At 41.6% G+C, this 21,220-nt stretch overlaps 1 protein-coding gene across 4 annotated transcripts in view; it reads left to right on the top strand.

The window, feature by feature from the left end:
- Nucleotides 1-2,082: 2,082 nt before the first annotated feature.
- LOC118026358 (contactin-associated protein-like 3) overlaps nt 2,083-21,220 on the top strand; it is a 177,659-nt gene continuing 158,521 nt past the window's right edge. For all 4 annotated transcript variants that reach the window (XM_035029173.1, XM_035029174.1, XM_035029176.1 and 1 more), the window contains exon 1: nt 2,083-2,271. In XM_035029173.1, the coding sequence (XP_034885064.1) occupies nt 2,187-2,271 (85 nt within the window). In that variant the 5' untranslated portion in view covers nt 2,083-2,186. The remainder of the gene's footprint in view (nt 2,272-21,220) is intronic.

Below are 21,220 nucleotides of genomic sequence, written 5' to 3'. Positions count from 1 at the left end.
CGATTAATAAAGTCAGATAGACTTTAAAATTTACTCAGTTGAATTTTTGTTAACAACTCAATGCTGTGCACCGCAGGGGGAAGGCCACCCAGGGGGTCTCACTCCCTTCTGTTGCTGGGTGTCATCTGACTTGTAAAAACCCATCTTAAGGCCTGCTCAAGTGATTTACCATCACTGCCCTTTTTGGTTTTATCAGCATCAGTTAGTGAGGTGCTTACTAATGCATTCCAAATGAGTTTCCTATGAACCAATGCGTACCATTTTCACAGGGTGACAACTTTTCCGTTGCAGAGACACTGCCTTTGTGAGAAGGTGTTTTCAGAGCTCAGTTGACCTGGCTTCCAATCCTGATTTGCTGTGTGACTCTGGACACATCCCTTACTCTCTCTGAGGTCCAGCTTATCTGTTTAAATGGGCATGGTACTTACTTCAAAGGAAAGTTGTGGCCATTTATTTAGACTAAGAATACACACACATGCACAGTGTTTGGTCTATAGGTTGTTTAAAAAATATATTAGACCCTTATGTATATCATTAATTTATATTTGCTTTACAAAATTAGAAATAAAATGTTCCAGTCCCAGGATTCCTGGCAGGCCCCGGAGAAGTGTCTGAATGCAGCTCATTGCAATACCTGTGGCTTTTTGCAAGGTTCCAAATACACCTTCTGAACAGGTTTTGCTGCCACTGCCTTTTGCTGGGAGTGGGGGGTGGGGGGTGGGGGTGGGAAGTGTTCCCAATTCCCAAGGGCCCAAGTGGGGGTAGAGAAAGAAGTAAAGTTGGGATCAGAATCTCTGTATTTTGGTCTAATTCTCAGCATTTCTAGCTGTTAATACTATGACTTTGGCAAAGCTATTTAAATTTTCCACTGCTGGTTTTGTTCTCCCCGCCCCCGCCACCAGGCAAAATAACAACCATAAAAACACTTTTCTGCATCCTTTGCTGTCAGGCAAGTGGGGCTCTGCTAAAGGTTAAAGATTGTATTCCAATCGTATTGATCTGTGATGCCATGCTCATAACTCCTGGATTTACATCTGCTGGGAGCCCCTTCAGGGAGGAGACAAGGCCACTAAGCTGGCAACTGAGTTCCGAGTCATGGGTCTCGAAATCCTTCTCTCTCCATGGGCCTTTAGGTTTTTGTCTTTATGCTGTGAAACGCGCCCCACCCTTTGGATATACTTTTCCTTTAATATTCCATCATTTAAAAAATATGTTCCTTTGGGGAACTGTTACGAAAGAATCTGAGTGGAAAGCAATACACATTCAGTAGCTGCAAGTTGTTTCAAAAGCTTTCATTCTGCAATTAAATTTACTCAAGACACTGACTCGGTATAAGGTGATTTCTGCAATGGTATTTGGAACAACATCCCTTCGGTCAGGGTGCCAGTTTATGGTTTTATCTGTCTGTTGGTCATAGCCCTCAAATCTCCTAGCAGGAATATCCATAGTAAAATGCTGGCACCATAGCTCAAGTAGGGTAGGGTTTAAAATTTATATATATAATATCCTCAAAATATATGTATATTTTAAATTTTTCCAGCCTTACTGAGCTACAAGTGGACATACATCACTGGGAAAGTTTAGAATGTTCAACACGATCTGGTACACGAGTATGGAGTTCATTAGGTGTTCCTACTATGAATCATTAAATGAGTTTTCAATACATGTAAAGGTTTTCTTCCAACCCGATCAGTTATTTCTCTCCCAACTTCATCTTTCCCACTAAAAAAAAAACAAACCACACAACAAACCGACACCCACGAAAGACGCTTTTCCCAGCGTCAGGGCTAATGCTCAGGGCCTTGCGGATGCTCCAGCATCGTCGCGCCCGTGACGCTCGCCTCCCCGGGCTGCGGTTCGCTGAACCGCGCGCCGTGGCGAGTGGGGGGCCCGCAGAGGAAGGCGCGGGGCTCGCGGAGGCGCGGCGACTCCCGCCGCCCCCGCCCCCGCCCCGGGCCGCGCAGGGAGCACTTCCGCCCGCCGCCGCCAGGGGCGCCCGGGGCCGCGCGAGCCCGCAGCGCGGGCGCGGGGAGGGCGGGGGTGGGTGTGGCCGCAGGTGGGGCTCCCGCCCGCCGGCCGCGCGGGTCCGCAGAGCGCGGAGGAGGCCGCGCGACCCCGGCCGGGAGCGAGCGGCCGGGCCCGCGCGGAGCCGCTGCCGGACGCCTCGGGTGCTGGGGCGGGGGGCCATGGACCCCGCCGCGCGAGCCTTCCTCGGGATGCTCTTTCTTTTGTCTGCTCGGCCCCGGAGCCCAGTAGTGGCGGGGAATTCTTGTGAGTACAGCCCATCTTTTAAAACTTGCATTGGCAACTCAGAATTTGTGTTTTTATTGGTAACGAATATTTGCAGAAGGAGGTCGCTGGCGTGTTTCTGAAAATAAGGCATTAAAAAAAAAACACATCCCCAAGTACCAGCGCCAAGATAGGATGGCTTATCGTGCTTTTTCCTCCTGCCAAGTCTGAAATACAGCAAAACCTGTATTTGACTTTTTGTCTGTGAGCTCAATCCTCTCTGAGAAAGCTCAAGTTCTAGTGATGCCTAGAAATCAGCATGAGAATACGGAGACGCGGAGGATCCAGCGGGAGAACAGCTTCCGATGAGGGGAGGCCAGCAGGGCGGTCGTGGTCATTGATCTCCATCTGGTGTAAATGCGTTCTGTAGGAACTGTGTCAGTGGGAAGCGGCGGGTGGGCGCTTTGCGGTGGGCGCTCTGCGGAATCCGGGGCCGCAGCGCAGCCCACCCTGCCCTGGACGGTCCCCGCCACTCGGGAGAGCCGGACCCCTCACGGGTAGAGGGAAGGCAGCCTGCCCTCCGGGCTCATTTTATGTCCATGCTTTGCATGTTGTGATGTGTGTGCTTCTGATTTTGTAGGTTCACCGGGGCTACACACGTTAGCCTCTGGGTGCTGGGCTAGCTCGCGCTGAGTCCGATCTTAAAGATGCTACTGGCCGCATGGACTCAGCCCACCTGAGTCTGAACCTCAGAAAAAGTTTTCAGAGTGCTGTTCAGATTGAAATCTCCATCCGGGGCTTTTCTTTCCTTGAGGGGTTTTGAGAAAGTCCCCCTTGTCCTCTCTCCCTGCCCCATTCCCTTCAAGAAAAAAAAAATTAAAAAAAAAAAAATCAGGTGTAGGGCTTAGGACAAGCTAGTGTGTATTTCAAGAAAGGGCTAGCAGGCTTGTTCGGAACCTGACCTTGCTGTTGGGTATCCAGATTTAGCTCTTGGGGGTCCAACTCTGCCCTCACTGGGAAGTTTGCTAAAGTGAAAAAGCATTACACATAAAGTCACTCTCCCACTCATTCATCCATGGATGCCGCAGGGCTGTGATGATTTCGTGGTGTCATCATCTAGTATCAGCTCACTTAATGCCATATTGGGTATGAGTCACTCCTAAAAATGAGCCTTAATCTCCGTTAAGCAAATACTGCCCTGTGTTTCAGACACAATTTTAATTTAGCTTGGTGCGACAACTGCTCTGAATTAATTAAAATGGGGAGCATTTACATAAAATCAAATCCTTAGATCCTGCAATAGAGCACTTGTCATTTAGCCAAGAAATTGAAAACGGGGACCACTACTAAATGATTTGTTGATATTAATAAATTGTAGAACGATTCAACGTACTCCTCTGAGGTACCATTAAAAAGTCACTGGAGGTCACTCCTACTTAAAGGAAACGTGACTTCAAAAACCCTTCCCACGAGAGAAAGCAGAGTGCCCTGTAGCCTTTCTCGTCTCCTTAGTTGGGATTACAGCATATTGCCAAGATCAGTTGTTTGGGTATTTATTTATTTTCAGTTAGTATTTTACTCCCTGAAATCCACGGAGGTATCAGGTTCTTTCACGCTGAACATCCTTCTTAGGAGTCACATGCTCTGGGATGCTCCGCGTCTGACTATCCATGCAGATACTAATGTCTGAAACCGGCTGTGTCTCCAGGCTGAGTCCCTCTGGGTCTCTGGCTGACTCTCCAGAATCTGATGCTAGTTTTCGCTTTTCAGCCTCTGTTTGTTTAGGTGTATTTAGTACTCTTGCAAAAAGTTCAGTAAATTAAAGAACCTATGAACATTTGCATTGCTAAGGACGTTTTAGATACTAAAGTTAAAGTCCTTGATCAGATCACCACAAAGATGACACTCTTCAAGTGTCGAGTATATAGTTAAATGACTTTGCAGATTTAAAGATTCATAGAGACCACACAGATTGCCTTTGATAATTTCTCAGTAATCTCATCTGGTCGCATCATTTGTAACAGTAGAAGTAAATGGTGAATGAATCTCATGTCTAGATTAGCTAGTTTGACCAATTCAGTGTTTCTTTAACTCCTGCATATTTGGGAAGTGTGTGTTATATGTGCATACAAGCAAGGTACATCAACATGTATTTGTAATCTGTTATTACTAAGTCAAAGTAGAGGGGTCTTTTTTGTTCTGCCCCATCATTTGAGAAATTCTAGAGGAGTTTGCCAGCAGTGTGGGATTTAAGGTACAAACAAGAAATCATGAACATCAGTATTGCTCAAGATTTTTGTTGGATATCCTCCTGCCCTCCCCTCCCCCCCGTTTTAGTGTTTTCAAAACTCAAATAATCCTTTCAGACAGGACTTTAAAATGAACAAAAATGAAATATTCTTGAGCACTAATAAGAAATTAATGAGAGTTGTGTATGAGTAAAAAAAGACAAAGATCTTCTCCCCAGATGGACCCAAAGACATAGTTACTCTCTTTAGAGCAGGTTCTCAGTAGTAAATCGGTCAGCCAGGGGTTAGCCCCGGGGAAGGTTCCAGCCTAGGAGATCCTCTCAAGGAACAGGACTTGCTTGAAAGATTTGACATCTCAGTGATTACACATGTGCGATACGAATCTTTTTAATCAGTGGGAAATTTTATATCAGGAAGATGACACACAGGAGGGAAAATGTTTTTAAATGACCATGACCATGAGCTTGTTTTGTTACTCTGTATTCTCTGTCTTTTTGAAGATGAAACAAGTTGCGTTCTCCAAAATATGGCTTAGGACCCGATATTTTTTAAAAAATGTGAACATCTCCCTGGTCTGCCTTCTAGAACTGTCTGTCCTGAGTCAAGACGAGAGTGTTCTAATATGGATCTGTCCTCTTAAATAACCCAAGAGGGAAGTTAGAATATAGATCCCAAGTTAGAGCCCTGCTTTCTGGAAGTTGTTACGTAGGCTGTTGTTGGCTCCTTCACTTCCTAACCAGAGCCACAAATGGAAGAAGGTGATAGCTCTTCGCTTTAGAATCATCCTTGTGAATCCACGATTCCTTTATGAATTCCAAGACCCTTTGGGAGGAAGAAGAGACATAATCTGAGTATGAAAATGTCAACATTTTGATTGTGTATTTAATGTTGTAAACCTGTTTCCCAGATTGTGCATCACTCTGAGGGGTAATGTGTACCCCCTCCCCACTTGGGAACAACACAACTGACAGGTAATTCATAGCTGCATTATTGTCCCCATGTAAGTAAAGTATAAGCTATAGCTGATGGGTTGCTGCCCCCTTTCCATCTCCACCGAAAAAGGACTGAAGCATATGTTAGAAATTTCAGGCATTGGTGGTGATTATTTGATATGAATGATGACATTTTTGCAGATCCAGGGATTCAGTTTAGTAAGTATGACTGACTTGTTTTCACTTTGTTAAATCTCAGTACTTGTAATTTTTTCTAGAAGCTTCCTTGTGATTCCTTCCCGTCAAAAGTGCAAGAAAGAAAGATATATTTCTGGTCCACTACAGGTGGGGTACACACTTTGAATTGCTGCTCTAGGAGTGAGCATCTGAATTTGAATATATCGACACCTGTCCTTTTCCCCAGTAAATCCTACTTACATAGGAGAGATGTCTGACCATGATTGGGGGTGTGGATCAAGGCCATTTTGCTGGCCGCCATGGGAAACCAACCCATGATCTTCATGGACTACGTGGTGCTTGACCTAAGCAATAAACGTGCTAGCACCTCAGTTTGAAGATTTGTACCAGAATTGCACCCTTCCTTCATTGGAACCTTGGCTTCTGTATGTGCTAAAGCCTTACTGTATCTTCTTTGATGAAAGTGCATTAATATAATCCTGTAATAGAAATATCACACAGTATTATCCTTTTGAAATATAAATAACAGGCACAGTTTGATATAATAGTGAGGCTCTTGTAGTCTATGAATCATCCTAACCTCATGATATGATTAGCCTTAATAATTTGGAGTAAAAAATATGCATCAGAACTTAGTAACTGGACATAATGCTATAATTGCTAAGAAGTATAAAATCACAAGCATTTATTTTTTTAGAGACACTGCATGGGCACACATGTGGGAGGGGCAGAGGGAGAGGCAAAGAGTCTTAAGCAGACTCCCCACTCAGCACAGAGCCCCATGCGGGGCTCGATCCCATGACCCTGAGATCATGATCTCAGCCAAAGTCAAGAGTTGGCTGCTTAACTGACCGTACCACCCAGGCACCCCATGAGCATTTATTTAAGTAAATGTATTTGTCATATGTCTCTTCTCGAGGGTTTTGTTTTTCATGAGTCTTGTTATTTCAGTGGACATGGATTCTTGTAATTCAGTAAGTGTCATTAAAATTCTTTATTGCTGACTGAGCATACTCAGTCTCCAGTAATGTCATGAGTGAATGGCCCTATATCGTCTGTAAAGAAGTTTCACCTTGACTAATGTGGACTAAACTCCTTCCAATGTTTTCACTGGTTCAGGCTTTTCTTTGCCTCAGTAGCCGGGTTTGTGTTTGTCTGGAGTGAGCCCAGTCTTCCGAGTTCGTCAGCCTGGGGCAGGAGGGTAGCCTGTCAGAGGCTGTGCCCAAGGAGCAGGTGAATAGGGGGGTCCATTCCTGATGCACTGAACTGTGTTGGGGAAGATGAGCACAGAGTATATGGATACGTGTTTTAGCAAACAGTGGAGCTCAGAATTTTTGGAAAGAGCCTTTGACAAACCCATATTTATAGTATTTGAATGCACTTCCCAGAAATACTGAGGTGGTGAGGATACTTTTGGAAACACAGAGAAAACAAAAAACTTACAAAGTCCATCCATGGTGACTCTCAACACAGAGTGATGGGCAAGAACAGAGCCAGCTTATACAATTTTGGGAGACTCTTTAAGCAACAACAAACAAAATGACCAGAGGATATGTCATCAGTGACCCTCCCAGGTCTAGAAGGATGTTTTGGGGAGAGGACTAGAGGTCATGAAAATCTGCTTCTTTGTGTTGATTTGGAAAAAAAAAAAAAAAAAAAAAAACACCAAACCATTCAAAAGTACTTCATAAAGGACCTATTCACTAACAGAAACATCTCAATGAACTGAGCAAATTTTAATTTTAATTTTCTCCCTTAAATCAAAATCGGACTTGGAATATAAAAGTATAAAATAGTTCAAACAATTTGGAAGTAATAGATCCAAGGGCCTCTCCCCACTAACTTTTTAGAGCCTTGAAAGGCTTAGCTTCAACATACAAAATTCTTCAGAGTAACTTCTGCAGGGTGCCCACCCCACCTGCCACCCACTCTGGTGTTACTGCTTTAGGCATGGGGTGCTTGGTGTTGAATAACTTTTAAAAAAACTGAATTATTTATGTCAGCCTATTTCCGAAAGGCATTAGACCAAATGTAATATGTTCCATCAAAATAGACATAGTTGTTATTCCCCGTTTGAATTCTGTGGCTTAGGATTACATGCTTTAAAGATGTCTTTTATCATGTGTTATGAAAAATTATACACAACTTGTAAATACTGCAAAAAGAGGGTATGACCGCATGACCTTTTTACAGTTAGGCAGGGCATTGTTCAATAGGCCCACATGACTGTTTAATTATTCAGAATAATGCACCCATGGCTGACTTGGTCATTTACTGTTTGATCAGAGCTTAGACATTAAGATGTTACAAGTTAAATGGATTTTTTTTTCAGGTACAAATGGTAACTACAAAGGTTTTATTGCCCTGTAGCACAGTTGTAGGACAAAAAAACGGTGTAATGTATTTTATCTGGGCAGTGCCTTTTATTACTCTGTAGTACTCTGGATAAGATACTCATGGGGGGTGTGTTAGTTATAGCTAAATCGTGGAGAGACACGTGAAAAAGTTTGCTTTTTGAACTGGCAAATGCAATTATTTTTGGATGTGTTAATTCAGGGAATATGATAAACAGTGTAAATTTATGTCGTCCTGAGTTTTATTGAGCTGTGGCTTTCACATACTCTATCACGTGTGGTTATATCAGCTAATTTCACGGTTGTTGCCCAGGGAGAAGGAATTTCTAGGCCATGTGTTCATTGGGCCACTGGGAGACAGGGGCTGGCCCACCTTGTTTGGAGTCTGTAGGGGTTCAGTATCCTCGGGCGGCCCCTTGAGTGCTGTGGCTGAGACCCAGTGTCCCACATGCTCCTGCCACTGTCATCCCCTTGCTTGGGGTGTTCAAGACCCAATGGAAGATTTCTCTAGAGCTTGTGAGCCAGCAGGCAAATTGCAAGCTTGGATGACAGCAGGAGTGACCTGTTCCCTCGAGACATTAAATTAGGCACTGCCTGCAGGACTCACGGTTCTAATGAGTTTTTTATTTTAACATCTATAAATCCCCAGGCAACCGGAGAGCTTGATAAAGTTAAGCTGAGCACACTGTTTCTGGGAGTGGTGAACTGACGGCAGGGGTGTGAGAATGACCACAGCGTGCATGGGTTGGCGTGTCCCGGGGAGGTGGATGGGTAGAGAGGGCTGCGGAAGGGACTGGGAACCACCGTCGATCGTTCGGAGCCAGGCACGTGGTGGATTAGGTGGCAATCCAGTTATGCGGAATCGGGTTGTTTATTATCAACTGTTGTGTAAGGTGGATATTCTCCAGTTCGGATTACTGAGCATGTGAGTGATTCAGAAATCCGACATTCGCCCCGTCCCAGGTGAAAGTATTACCTTCTCCAGCCAAGGCTCTGTGTTGCAGATGTTGGTACGCAGCCGTCCCGCACCCGCCGCCCCTAATCCCATCCTCCTCCCCGGGAGGAGTGTACATGGCCCCATTCTCCAGGGAGGAGGTTGGGCAGCCCCCCTGTGTCCCCAGCACCCTCATCCCCAGAGCCTCCATGAGCATCTTCCTCTTCCGTTGTCTTGGATGGACAGTGAGGCTGATGATGGGTAGCGTTTTGATTTACAGGCCAGTAGATATACTAAAAAGAACCCAATTAGCATTAGAAAATAATGCAATGATTTGATGCGGCTCAAAGAAAGTCATTGTGATCAAATCTTCTATTATGGAAGAAAATATTTAAAGAACCGGGATCTATTTTCGTGTCTCAGGTCTGGCAGACTTAAGAAAAATAATACATGTCTATAGACATCTGTTCAAATGTTTGGAGATTATCAAGATTAAGGATTTATTATGTACCTTTGCCTTTGTTGTGCTTTTGATGACTAAAACTTGCAAATAAGAGCACTGCGGCACTAAGTATTACAACATGGAAAGAAAAATAAATAGCTGCGTGCTGTCATCACGCGAGCTGCTGCTGCATGTCTGTGAGTCTTAAGCTTCTTTACAATGTTGCATTGATTCATGGAAGTTCTGATAAGAAACCCTGTGATCTTGACCTTCCAAAGCACATCCTTTTGTATGATGTGGGATGTGCAGGCACTGCTAAGAGTTAAAAAAATTGGAGGACTCAAGGAAGGCGTGTTGATAGCTTAAGGTGTATCAGTGTTTAAGGGAGCAAACACCAAATTACTCTAAGCTTCCTTTCTTTTTTTTTTTAACATCTATTTATTTGGGAGAGAGACAGAGCGTGCGGACGAGGGGGGAGGTGAGAGAGGGAGAGAGAATCTGAAGCAGACTCCACGCCCAGCGTGATCTTATAACCCCGACATCATGACCTGAGCCGAAACCAACAGTCGGTCGCTTAACCGACTGAGACACGCAAGTGCCCCTACTCTAAGCTTTCTTAAAGTGTAAGGAAAACTCCTAAAAATTTTTTTTGCAGACATAGAACACAATAGAGTTGACAGATATCAGAGTCAGTTCCCTGCTAGGGAGAGTCCAATGATCTATTCTAAATTATAGCGCAAGTCTAAGAAAACACAGTGTTGGTTTTCTAGATCCTAAGATTAAAATTGTCATCCTAGAATTTACTATTCTTTGTCATGATGAGCTCCTGCTCTAATTTAGTAAACCTGAAAACCTGATCTTTGAGAAATTTACATCCCTACCGATGATTGATTTTACTCCTGTCCTTGTTAAGTAATGGGACTCATTTGCTGGAGGACAGGTTGCATAGTTGCCTAGAAAAAAGATCCTTTCCCTCGTGTGTATTGTTGCAAGGCGAGGCAGGAGGGAGTGGGAGGCTAGTGTGCTCTTTAGCATGAAAAAGACACCTATGTCATGAATCATGGCCCCATTCTCCAGGGAGGAGGTTGGGCAGCCCCCCTGTGTCCCCAGCACCCTCATCCCCAGAGCCTCCATGAGCATCTTCCTCTTCCGTTGTCTTGGATGGACAGTGAGGCTGAATGACCGCCTGGGTTGACCTGCGTGGATTGGGCTGGCCAGAGAGGTGTCCTTCGTCCTCCACTGCTGCCCGTGGGGTCAGGGCTGAGTGCGAGGGGGCAGTGTCACCGTGCACAAGAACACTTCTCAGGACTACGTGGTTGCTTGATTTTGTGTGTAGACTAATAAGAAATGGGGGTGTCAGGATTAGGGTACTGGCAAGCATCTTTCAGTTCCAAGTGGCAGAAAACCCCATCAAATGGACTTACACCAAGAAGGGAATTGTCGGCGCACATAATTTCATTTCGGGCAAGGTTGGAGCCGGTTGGTGAGGCTGTGCCGGGAGGCTCGGCCTCTCTTCCTCCTTCAGCGCTGGCTTCCCGTGCTGGCCTGATGCTCTAGCAGCGCTCCGTTTGGCACATCCATGACCAAGGTCAAGCTGCCCAGCAACACTGCTCGAGAGAATGCTTTCCGCTAGTTGGGACTTGGGCCCTCATCACTTTGAAGCAGTGATCACTTACTTACTTGTTCATTCCCTTGTTCCAAGCTCCAAGAAAGCAGGGGCCTCCTGAGGAGACAGGGGGTAGTTCTGAGAGACAGTGGGCTCTCGAGTTAAGTAAAAAGTGAATGATTCACTTTCCCGAAACATCCAGCCAAATCCCCAGATCTGACTCTCGTTGTCTCTGCTGTGTTGTGTGGCCATTCTTATCGGGGGACTGTGACAGGAGGGGGTGGCCTTCTGACCGACCCGAGGTGGAGCCAGGAAGTGATTGGGACTTGGTCCTTGACCAGGTGCTTTGCCTGCATCATCCTGACAAGGAAGCGAAATGCACCATCCATTTAGGTAATTAGTTGAACATCTATTATGAAAGCACCAGCTTTCAGGCTCTTATCTGCTTCATATAACAGATGGTTGGTTACGTGTATGCCTCCTTCATTAGATTTTAAAGTTCCTGCAAACAGAATCGCAGTTATTTGTCCCTACAGCTCTGCTGATGGCACTCAGTAAGTATTTACCAAGAAAAGAAGTAATTAATATGTTGAAAATACGCTGTTTTGAAAGTATACAGAAGAAATGGAGTGTCCTCATGTGTGTTTTATAATCATTTTGCAGGTAGCCTAATAAAAAGTTAATTTTTACATGAGCATCCCTGAGCTCACCATTTGTCCATGGAAAGATCCCCTGGCTGATTTTGAGTGTTTCCTTTTCTTTCGGTTGCAAAATGCATGACATAATTTCTGTCCTGAGGCTTTGATAAGAAGCCTGGTGCATATAATAAAAGCTGCTGGGGACCCCAAGGAGCGCTGAAAAGGCCAGGTGTCAGGGGCGCTACCCAGGACCGATGAGCAGGAACTCGGAGGCCTCTGGGCAGGGGCCATTAGACAGGATGTCTGTTTCTAGGGAGATCCTAGATCAAGCCCGAGCCGGGCTCCATATTCGGGCTCTGAAATAGAGGTGCCCGGGAGCAGTGTGTAACTGGAGGTCTCCAGAAGCCTGGTTCGTCCACTAGATACTTGCAGCAGTGTGTCATCCAAGTGGGAAAGGTTGGCTGCACAACAGGGCAGAAGACAAGGCAGGCGGACAGATGGCCATTGCACCTCAGCATGGGTGTCCAGTGCCAGAAGGCTGAGTTGATTTGAGCCACAGCTGTCTCTGGCGTGACAGCCATGGACTCTGTGTCTAGGAACCTGCCACACCAAGAGCAAGCTCCCTTTGCGGTCTCAGACTTGACACCCCTGGTCTGGGCTGGGGGATTTTCTGAGTCAACAAAACCTGTTATTATTATTGAAAATTTTTATGACTAGCTGGCTCAAGGGCATGACGACCTCTAAAGAATATCTCTATTTTCAAATGAAGATTGCTTCTAATTTTTTTTTAAAGATTTTATTTATTTATTGGATAGAGAGAGACACAGCGAGAGAGGGAACACAAACAGGGGGAGTGGGAGAGGGAGAAGCAGGCTTCCCACTGAGCAGGGAGCCCGATGTGGGGCTTGATCCCAGGACCCTGGGATCATGACCTGAGCCGAAGGCAGATGCATAACAACTGAGCCACCCAGGCGCCCTGAGATTGTTCCTAATCTTATTTTCAGAATGACATATTGGGGGCACTGTGGAGGTATATAAGTGAGGATGATTCCAGCAGCGTTCTTTCAAATAGCATAAAACAAAAATTCAACAAATGTACTAAAGTTGTGGACCACACTTTCAGATAGACGAGAGGGGGAGGTTGGCACACGTTACATTAGATGTCTAGCATAGTGATTGGGTGGTGATTGGATAACTTCTACTTTATGCTATGCTTACAAGAAGTGTGGCTACCATCTGTCACCATACAACCTGACTACAATACCACTGACTACTCCCTAGGCTATACCTTTCATCCCATGACTTATTCATTCTGGAACTGGAAGCCTGTACCTCCCACTGCCCTTCACCCATTTTGCCCATCCCCTCTGGCAACCACCAATTTGTTCTTTGTATTTATGGGTCTCTTTCTGCCTTTGTTCGTTTTGTTTTTTAGATTCCACCTATAAATGAAATAATAGTATTTGTCTTTTCTGTCTGACTTATTTCACTTAGCATGATACCTTCTAGGTTCATCCATGTTGTCACAAATGGCAAGATCTTATTCTTTTTTATGGTTGAGTAATATTCCATTGTGTGTGTGTATGTGTGTGTGTGTGTATACATAATACATATATATATGTATATACATATACATATATACACATATGTACCACATCTTCTTTATCCATTCATCAACTAATGGACAGTAGGGTTGCTTCCATATTTTGGCTATTGTAAACAATGCTGCAGTAAACATGAGGGGTACGTATATCTTTTTGAATTAGTGTTTTAGTTTTCTTTGAGTAAATATCCAGTAATGGGATTACTGAATCATATGGTATTTCTATTTTTATTTTTTTAAGATTTATTTATTTAAGAGAGAGAAAAAGAGAAAAAGAATGTGAATGGGGGGAGAGGCAGAGGAAGAGAATCTTTAAGCAGACTGACATGGGGCTCCATCTCAAGACCCATGAGATCACAACCTGAGCTGAAAACGAGTCAGACGCTTAACCAACTGAGCCACCCAGGCACCCCTATTTTTAATTTTTTTGAGGAACCCCTGTACTGTTTCCATAGTGGATGCACCTATTTACATTCCCTCCAGCAGTGCATGAGGGTTCCTTCTTCTCCACATTCTCACCAAAACTTGTTATGTCTTCTCTTTTTGAGTTTACCCATTCTGATAGGTGTGCGGTGATATTTCACTGGGGTTCTGATTTGCATTTCCCCAATGGTTAGTGATGTTGAGCATCATTTCATGTGTCTGTTGGCCATCTGTATGTCTTCTTTGGAAAAATGTCTATTCAGGTCTTCTGCACATTTTAATCAGATTATTTATTTATTTATTTGGTGTTGAGTTGTATAAGTTCTTTACATATTTTGAATATTAAGCCCTTATTGGGTATTTGCAAATATTCTCTTTCATTCAGTAGGTTGCCTTTTCATTTTGTTGATGGTTTCCTTCATTGTGCAAAGGCTTTATATTTTGGTGTAGTCCCAACTGTTTTATTTTTGCTTTTATTTCCCTTGACTCAGGAGACATACCTAGAAAAATGTTGCTATGTTCTATGTTCAAGATTACTGCCTATGTTCTCTTCTAGGAGTTTTATGGTTTCAAGTCTCACATTTAGGTCTTTAATTAATTTTGAGTTTATTTTTGTGTATGGTGTAAAAAAGTGGTCCAGTTTCATTCTTTTGCATGTAGTTGTCCAGATTTCTCAACATCATTTATTGAAGAGACTCTTTTCCCCCTTGTATATTCTTGCCTCCTTTGTGGTAGATTAATTGACCATAATCATAGGTTTATTTCTGGGCTCTCTCTTCTGTTCTGTTGACTTACATGTCTGTCTTTATGCCAGTACCATATTGTTTTGGTTATTATAACTTTGCAGTATATTTTGAAATGGACTTATACCTCCAGCTTTTTTCTTCTCTTTCAAGACTGCTTTGGTTATTTAGAGTTCTAGTTCTATGAAAAATGCTATTGGCATTTTGACTGGAATTGCATTGAATTGGTAGACTTTTTTGAATATTAATTTTTCCAATGAATGAGCATGGGGTATCTTTCTATTTTTTTGTGTCATCTTCAATTTCATTCATTACTGTTTTATAGTTTTCAGAGTACAGGTCTTTCACCTCCTTTGTTAAGTTTATTTCTTGGTATTTTATTCTTTTTGGTACAATTGAAAATGGAATTATTTTCTTAATTTCTCTTTCTTCTACTTTGTTATTTGTGTATAGAAATGTAACAGATTTTTGTATATGAATTTTGTATCCTGGAACTTTATTGAATTAATTTATTAGTTCTAATAGTTTTTTAATAGAGTCTTTAGGGTTTTCTATCTATTGTATCATGCCATCTACAAATAGTGACAGTTTTACTTTTTCTTTGCCAATTTGGATGCCTTTTATTTTTTTTTTCCTTGTCTTATTGCTATGGCTAGCACTTCCAGTACTATGTGGAATAAAAGTGGTGAGAGTGGACATCCCTGTTTTGTTTCTGATCTTAGTAGAAAAACTCAGTTTTTCACAATTGAGTATGATGTTAACCATGGGTTTTTCAAGTATGCCCTTATTATGTTATGTTCTCTCTAAACCCACTTTGTTGAGAGTTTTTATCATGAATAGATTTGAATTTTGTCAAGTGCTTTTTCTACATCTGTTGAGATGATCATATATTTAGGGGTGGGGTAATTTTGATAGGAATGCTTGGATGGGAATTCTGCTTCTATAATTAATGTCCATTGTGTGACCTTGGGTAATTTGCTTATTCTCTCTGTGTCTCAGTTTATGCATCTCTAAAAAATATAAGTAATAGTAGTAACCTACCTCATAGAGCTACTGGAAAGATTGCATTAATTAATGTATGTAAATATTGCCTGGAACATAGCAAATCCTGAGTAAAATTTAGCCACTATTATTTCTCCTGTAGACCTCAAGTATAAAATCAGAAATGTGACTTTAGTCCATGATCCTGGGTAGAATAATGACATAAGCAATATTTTAAGGAAAAACATTTGTACTGGGTATTTCCATTATCCAAAATATTATTACTATGATGGAAGATTAAGATAATATTACCTAATAAGAATATTAAAAACAAGACTATGGTACAGAATCAGAACCTTGTACAGTACATTGGTTAAGTTTTGGCTTTCTGTAATATCATACCTCTGTAAACAATAAAGTTCCTTAGATTTTGCTCTTTGGATTAACTTGTTATTAACACTCTTAATCTTTAACTTCTTTCAATTTCATATATTTTTCCATTAGCCAAGAAAGATTCCCAGATCAAGATAATATGCTCCTGAAACTGACCCTTCTTTTATCTGGCTATTTTTTTCTGAAGTCTTCTAGGATACATAGTAGCTGGCCATCAACACAGATTGTTCAGCCTTTATGATTGTTAAATGAGTGTTAGTCTCCAAGCCAAACATATTTGCATAGACATTGGGATGCAGCCTCAATTAAAATGGATATGAAGACACCTGTGTGGATCCTTAGAGAGGGAGCATTACTGCTTGATTCTGAAAGATTAGGTTTAGCGCTCTCTCTTCAATTTGTCCCTGTTGCCTTTTCTTCAATTATTCCAGCACTGACTTGTTCAAACCCTCCATATTTCTGGAATTTATGTTCTGTAATTGTCTCCATGGTTCCCTTGTCACCAGCTTACATCCTTCTAATCCAGTTTATCCTACTGCCAGAGTAATATTTCTAAAGATGATCTTACTTTCCTTGGTAAAACTTTCATCTATTTTCTCACACACACACTCTCTCTCTCTCACAGACACACACACATACTCTCTCACACACACACACACACACTCTCTCTCACACTCTCACATATACACACTCACACACACTCTCTCTCACACACACTCTGTCTCACACACACTCTCTCTCTCACACACACACTCTGTCTCACACACACACTCTCTCTCTCACACACACACACACACTCTCTCTCTCTCTCTCCTTGAAAGGTCCCTTCTCTTCACTCACCACTTTCATCCCCTCTTTTAACTGACCCTGAATTACAGCCACCTCACTCCACCAGCATTCTCACCAGGACTTTCATCCCTCTCCCTCTGCCTCCGGTTCTGTCTCCTCATGTCTCGTCTTCCTGTTGAATGTGTTTTGCTTCTGCAGTCATCTAGGCTCATGGGTCCATGTCCAGGAAACACATGCTCACAATAAAAATAAAAATATAAAGCACATAGAAGACACAAAGCACCATGAGGGAAATCAGAAGAAATAAGAAACTGCACAATCAGATAAAAATAAATGTAGATATTGAGATCAATTTAGAATGTACAATTTGTTGTATATGTGTAAGGAAATAAAAGATGGGGAGAGTGGAAAGAATAACAGATGATCAAAATGATCAAGCAGAATTGAAAAAGAACAGTGTTGAAATGAAATTCTTTATCACTGAGGTAAAGAATTCAGTGGCTGGTGACATGGCAGATTAGACACAGGTGGAGAGAGACTTAGCAAATTAGAAGACAGTCATGGAATGAATAACCAGCATGTTCCACAGGGAAACAGAGAGGCGGGAAATATGAAAACCAGGCCAAGGGGCAGGGAGAAGATTGCAACAAGATCTCTGTGTCTGATAGGAGTTCTGGAAGGAGGAGATGTGGAAAGAAGAAACACTTAAGAGGTAATCTATAGAAATTACCCAGAATGGAAAAGGCACCAATCTTTAGATTCAGGAAACCCCTCAAATCCCTAGTAATACAAAGAAAAAGAAATTCCCACCCACAGCAACACTTTATGTTGGAACTCTTGAACACCAGGATCAAGAGAAGCTGATGAGAGTGACCTGAGATAGGAATAACAAACAAATAATAAAATCAGAGACATGAACTCTTAAGTTTGTGAGATGGAATACTTAACATAACATAATAAAATAAAATTAAAAAAAAGAATTGTAGACTTGTTGCTTTATGGTTCAATAATGAAGGTGAGATAAAGTTATTCATAGAAAAAATAAAATCCAAGAGTATTAAAGCCCAACAAACCTTCACTAAAGAAATGTGGATGGATAAGTTTAGCAAGAAAGGAAATGATTACACAGGGGGGTATGAGAGGTAAGAATCTAGTAGCTAGTGGGCAAATCTGATCACACATTTAAGCAACAACAAAGTTGTACGTACAATATCAGTGTGCAGTTGGTGGAATGAAAAGAAAGAAGACAAGATAAATCTATGTGAGCAATGGAAAATAAACATGAAAAGGGATGATCAGACATAAAGCATTTTACAATCCTTGCATTATTCTATGGAGAGAATTAAAATCTGTTTAACGGTAGGCTTTGTTAAACTGTTAACCAAAATGCAGTGTAAAACTTTAAGGAGGCCCACAAGAAGAATAGTAATAGGAAGTATACATTCCAAACCAATAGAATAAAAAATGGACTAGGTGGGGGACAGATTGCAGTCTATTCAAAAACAAAAAGAGAAGGGAAGAAAAAAAAAGCTTTGGATAAAATAGACAAATAACTATGTAAAATAAAATATAATGAAGTGATAAGGATATGGAGATATGAATAAATTATTTCCAGGTTTTATTTTTATGGGTATAGATTATATTGGACAATATTATTCGGGCTTTCAACTATATATAGAATATTTACATTTTTACTTGACCAAAAAACCAGTTTTAATAAATTTCAAAGAATTATCAACATAAAAACAAAAGAAAATTTCCTAAAACTGAAAAGGAATAATGTGTTTCCATTACAGAAGCTCATGTTGTGCTGAGTTAAATGAAGCACAATTGTCAAATGAAAATTGTGGAAATGGGAAAACCAGGGAAACACGGTCCCAGTTTTGGTCACCAAAGATAATGATGTAAGCTAATTTGCTATAATGAAATGAGAGCTTGTTTGACTTTATTGGAGCAGTAAGATCAGAAGCAAAAGGAAAAGCAGAAATAAATACAAATTTTGGGGGCACCTGGGTGGCTCAGTCGTTAAGCGTCTGCCTTCAGCTCAGGTCATGGTCCCAGGGTCCTAGGATCGAGCTCCGCATCGGGCTCCCTGCTTGGCGGGAAGCCTGCTTCTCCCTCTCCCACTCCCCCTGCTTGTGTTTCATCTCTCGATGTCTCTCTCTGTGTCAAATAAATAAATAAAATCTTCAAAAAGATGGAAACTTACAGTCATGAGTGGGGAGAATGACAAGGGAGAGTAAACTCTTGCTAATATTCTTCAGGAAATAAGTAAAATTTTGCTTGAGGCATTGTTCAAAAATTGAGAGTAAGCATTGTGTTAAAAATAGAAGGATAATCAGCAGAAAATGAATTAAATGTGATATTTTGCATGCTGTTCAACATAATGAAATTTTTTTCCTCTTTAGAAAAAAATCATATTTTCTGTTTCATGTTTTAATATGATTGTATGTTTATTGATTTGTCTTTTATCAGATATTGAGAGTGTTCTCTTTTTTTTTAAGATTTTATTTATTTATTTGAGACAGAGAGAATGAGAGAGACAGAGAGCACATGAGAGGGGGGAGGGTCAGAGGGAGAAGCAGGCTCCCTGCCGAGCAGGGAGCCCGATGCGGAACTCGATCCCAGGACTCCAGGATCATGACCTGAGCCGAAGGCAGTCGCTTTAACCAACTGAGCCACCCAGGCGCCCTGAGAGTATTCTTGATTAAACAAAGAAAATGTGTTTATACTTGAAAACAGTGGATGGGATCATTTAGGTGTGTGGGGTTTTTCACCTAACCTCCTTTTCTTATGGACTGCTGTTAGGGTTACGGCGATTTCTAAGTATGACAGTTGGCACCATGGGTGGATTTAGGTGACACAATTAATTCATGCTCATAACACTTTACTAGTATACTTATGAAGTTGTGAAGTTTCAACAATTATTGCTGATAAATTACTGAGACATTTTTTTACGGGTGTCTGAAATCTTGAGCTATTTCTCATATTTTAAAACAGAACAAACTATTGGATTTTATCATGCATTTTTCTGTTAAAATCTGGAGTTCTCTGAGGTTAGGGGATTTGTATCTTTTATAAACTAATTTTAAGTCCTGTGGTCTTATATAATGCCTACATGGTGCAGATAGAGAGTCAGGTTTATAAAAGAAAAGGCAGGAGCTGTACATGGTATATTTCACCACGTGCTGTGAATTTTAAATCTCTACTTGCTGCCGAACATTTCAACATTTCCCCTTCTTTTTGACAGGAGTGCTATATATCAGCATGGCTCGGAAGGTTAGTAGAGGAGTAAAAAAACCCACCCTCTTCGAGTAATCTTTTAAAAGAAAAGTTTAGTTGCACCCTGTGAAAATAACATCAAATAGATATATTATCTTTGTAAATGTGTCTAATGAGATATCTGAAAACGTACTGCTTTATTCAGTGGTAATCTAAGTTTGCATTTACTTGATATACATGTACTCACACACTCACACACACACGCACACGCACACGCACGCTTCCTAAAAATGGTTGGATTTTCCACTTGTGTAACAGCAGTGACCTCTAGTTTTGAATAAACATGAACCATTAAACAAAATGATTGTTTTATGGAAATTTTTTGGGCAGAGACCCAAGTTTTCAGTGAACTGTTACTATTTAAATTTAAATAATTTCTGGGTAAACATTACATTAAACAACAATGCTGTACTCTACTAGCATCTCAGTGGGTTGGACCAGAAAATACTTAACCGTGAGTGGATTGTACTGAAACTTTAAGAATCATCTAAATTCCATAATATATCAAATTCCATAATATAAAAACCTTCCTTTCTCCCCCCATGTATTTTGTATATATTCTTGGAACTCTACAAAGAAATTACTGCCCTGTGTTTTTCCCCTTCCAACAAAATGGGGAAGAACGGTATTTTGCGGAAGGGTCATGTGCAAATACTCGTGCTTGGACTGGATTGATTGTACTTGCTGCCACCAACTGCAGATCTGTTTTGAACAACTATCCCTTGTTGACTCTCTCAGAGGAAAGAAGGGAGGGAGGGAGGAAGACAAGGAAGAAGGAGAGGATAGGAGGGAGGAGGGAGAGAGAACAAAAGGCAAGTGTATCCAAATTACAGAACAAAGCTCATGACCAGACTTTCATCTGCAGTCACACAAGCTTTTTGAACCTCCCAGTTGATTATTTAAAGCACAAAATACATATTTCTTTGCAATGGTGTGTATTGTTTCTCATTCTTATAAAGCAGTGAGTCTTTAGCTTGGGGATATGTTAGTTATTTTGTTTTTATTGTCTTTTTTTTTTTTTTAAAGATTTTATTTATTTATTTGAGAGGGAGAGACTGAGAGAGAGAGCACATGAGAGGGGGGAGGGTCAGAGGGAGAAGCAGACTCCCCGCCGAGCAGGGAGCCCGATGCGGGACTCGATCCTGGGACTCCAGGATCATGACCTGAGCCGAAGGCAGTCGCCCAACCAACTGAGCCACCCAGGCGCCCTGTTTTTATTGTCTTAAATTCTTTCCAGTGAAAATGCCCAAATACCAAATATTCTTTCCAAGATAGTATAAAAAGTTCTCACGTCACCTAAGTTTTGTCCTAAAAATTCAACCATTGGTTATAATATTTGTGGATCAAATATGATAGGACGTCGTTAGGTTTTTTGGTTAACATTTTTAAGTCCTTTAAAGTCACGTCGACTTTCAGGAGAAACA

The sequence above is a fragment of the Mirounga leonina genome, unplaced genomic scaffold, assembly GCF_011800145.1.
Source record: "Mirounga leonina isolate KUSES-001 unplaced genomic scaffold, KU_Mleo_1.0 Mir_224, whole genome shotgun sequence".
NCBI classification, from domain to species: domain Eukaryota; kingdom Metazoa; phylum Chordata; class Mammalia; order Carnivora; family Phocidae; genus Mirounga; species Mirounga leonina.
The sequence above is the reverse complement of the archived record's forward strand: the minus strand, read 5'-3'. Positions and strand labels throughout refer to the sequence as shown.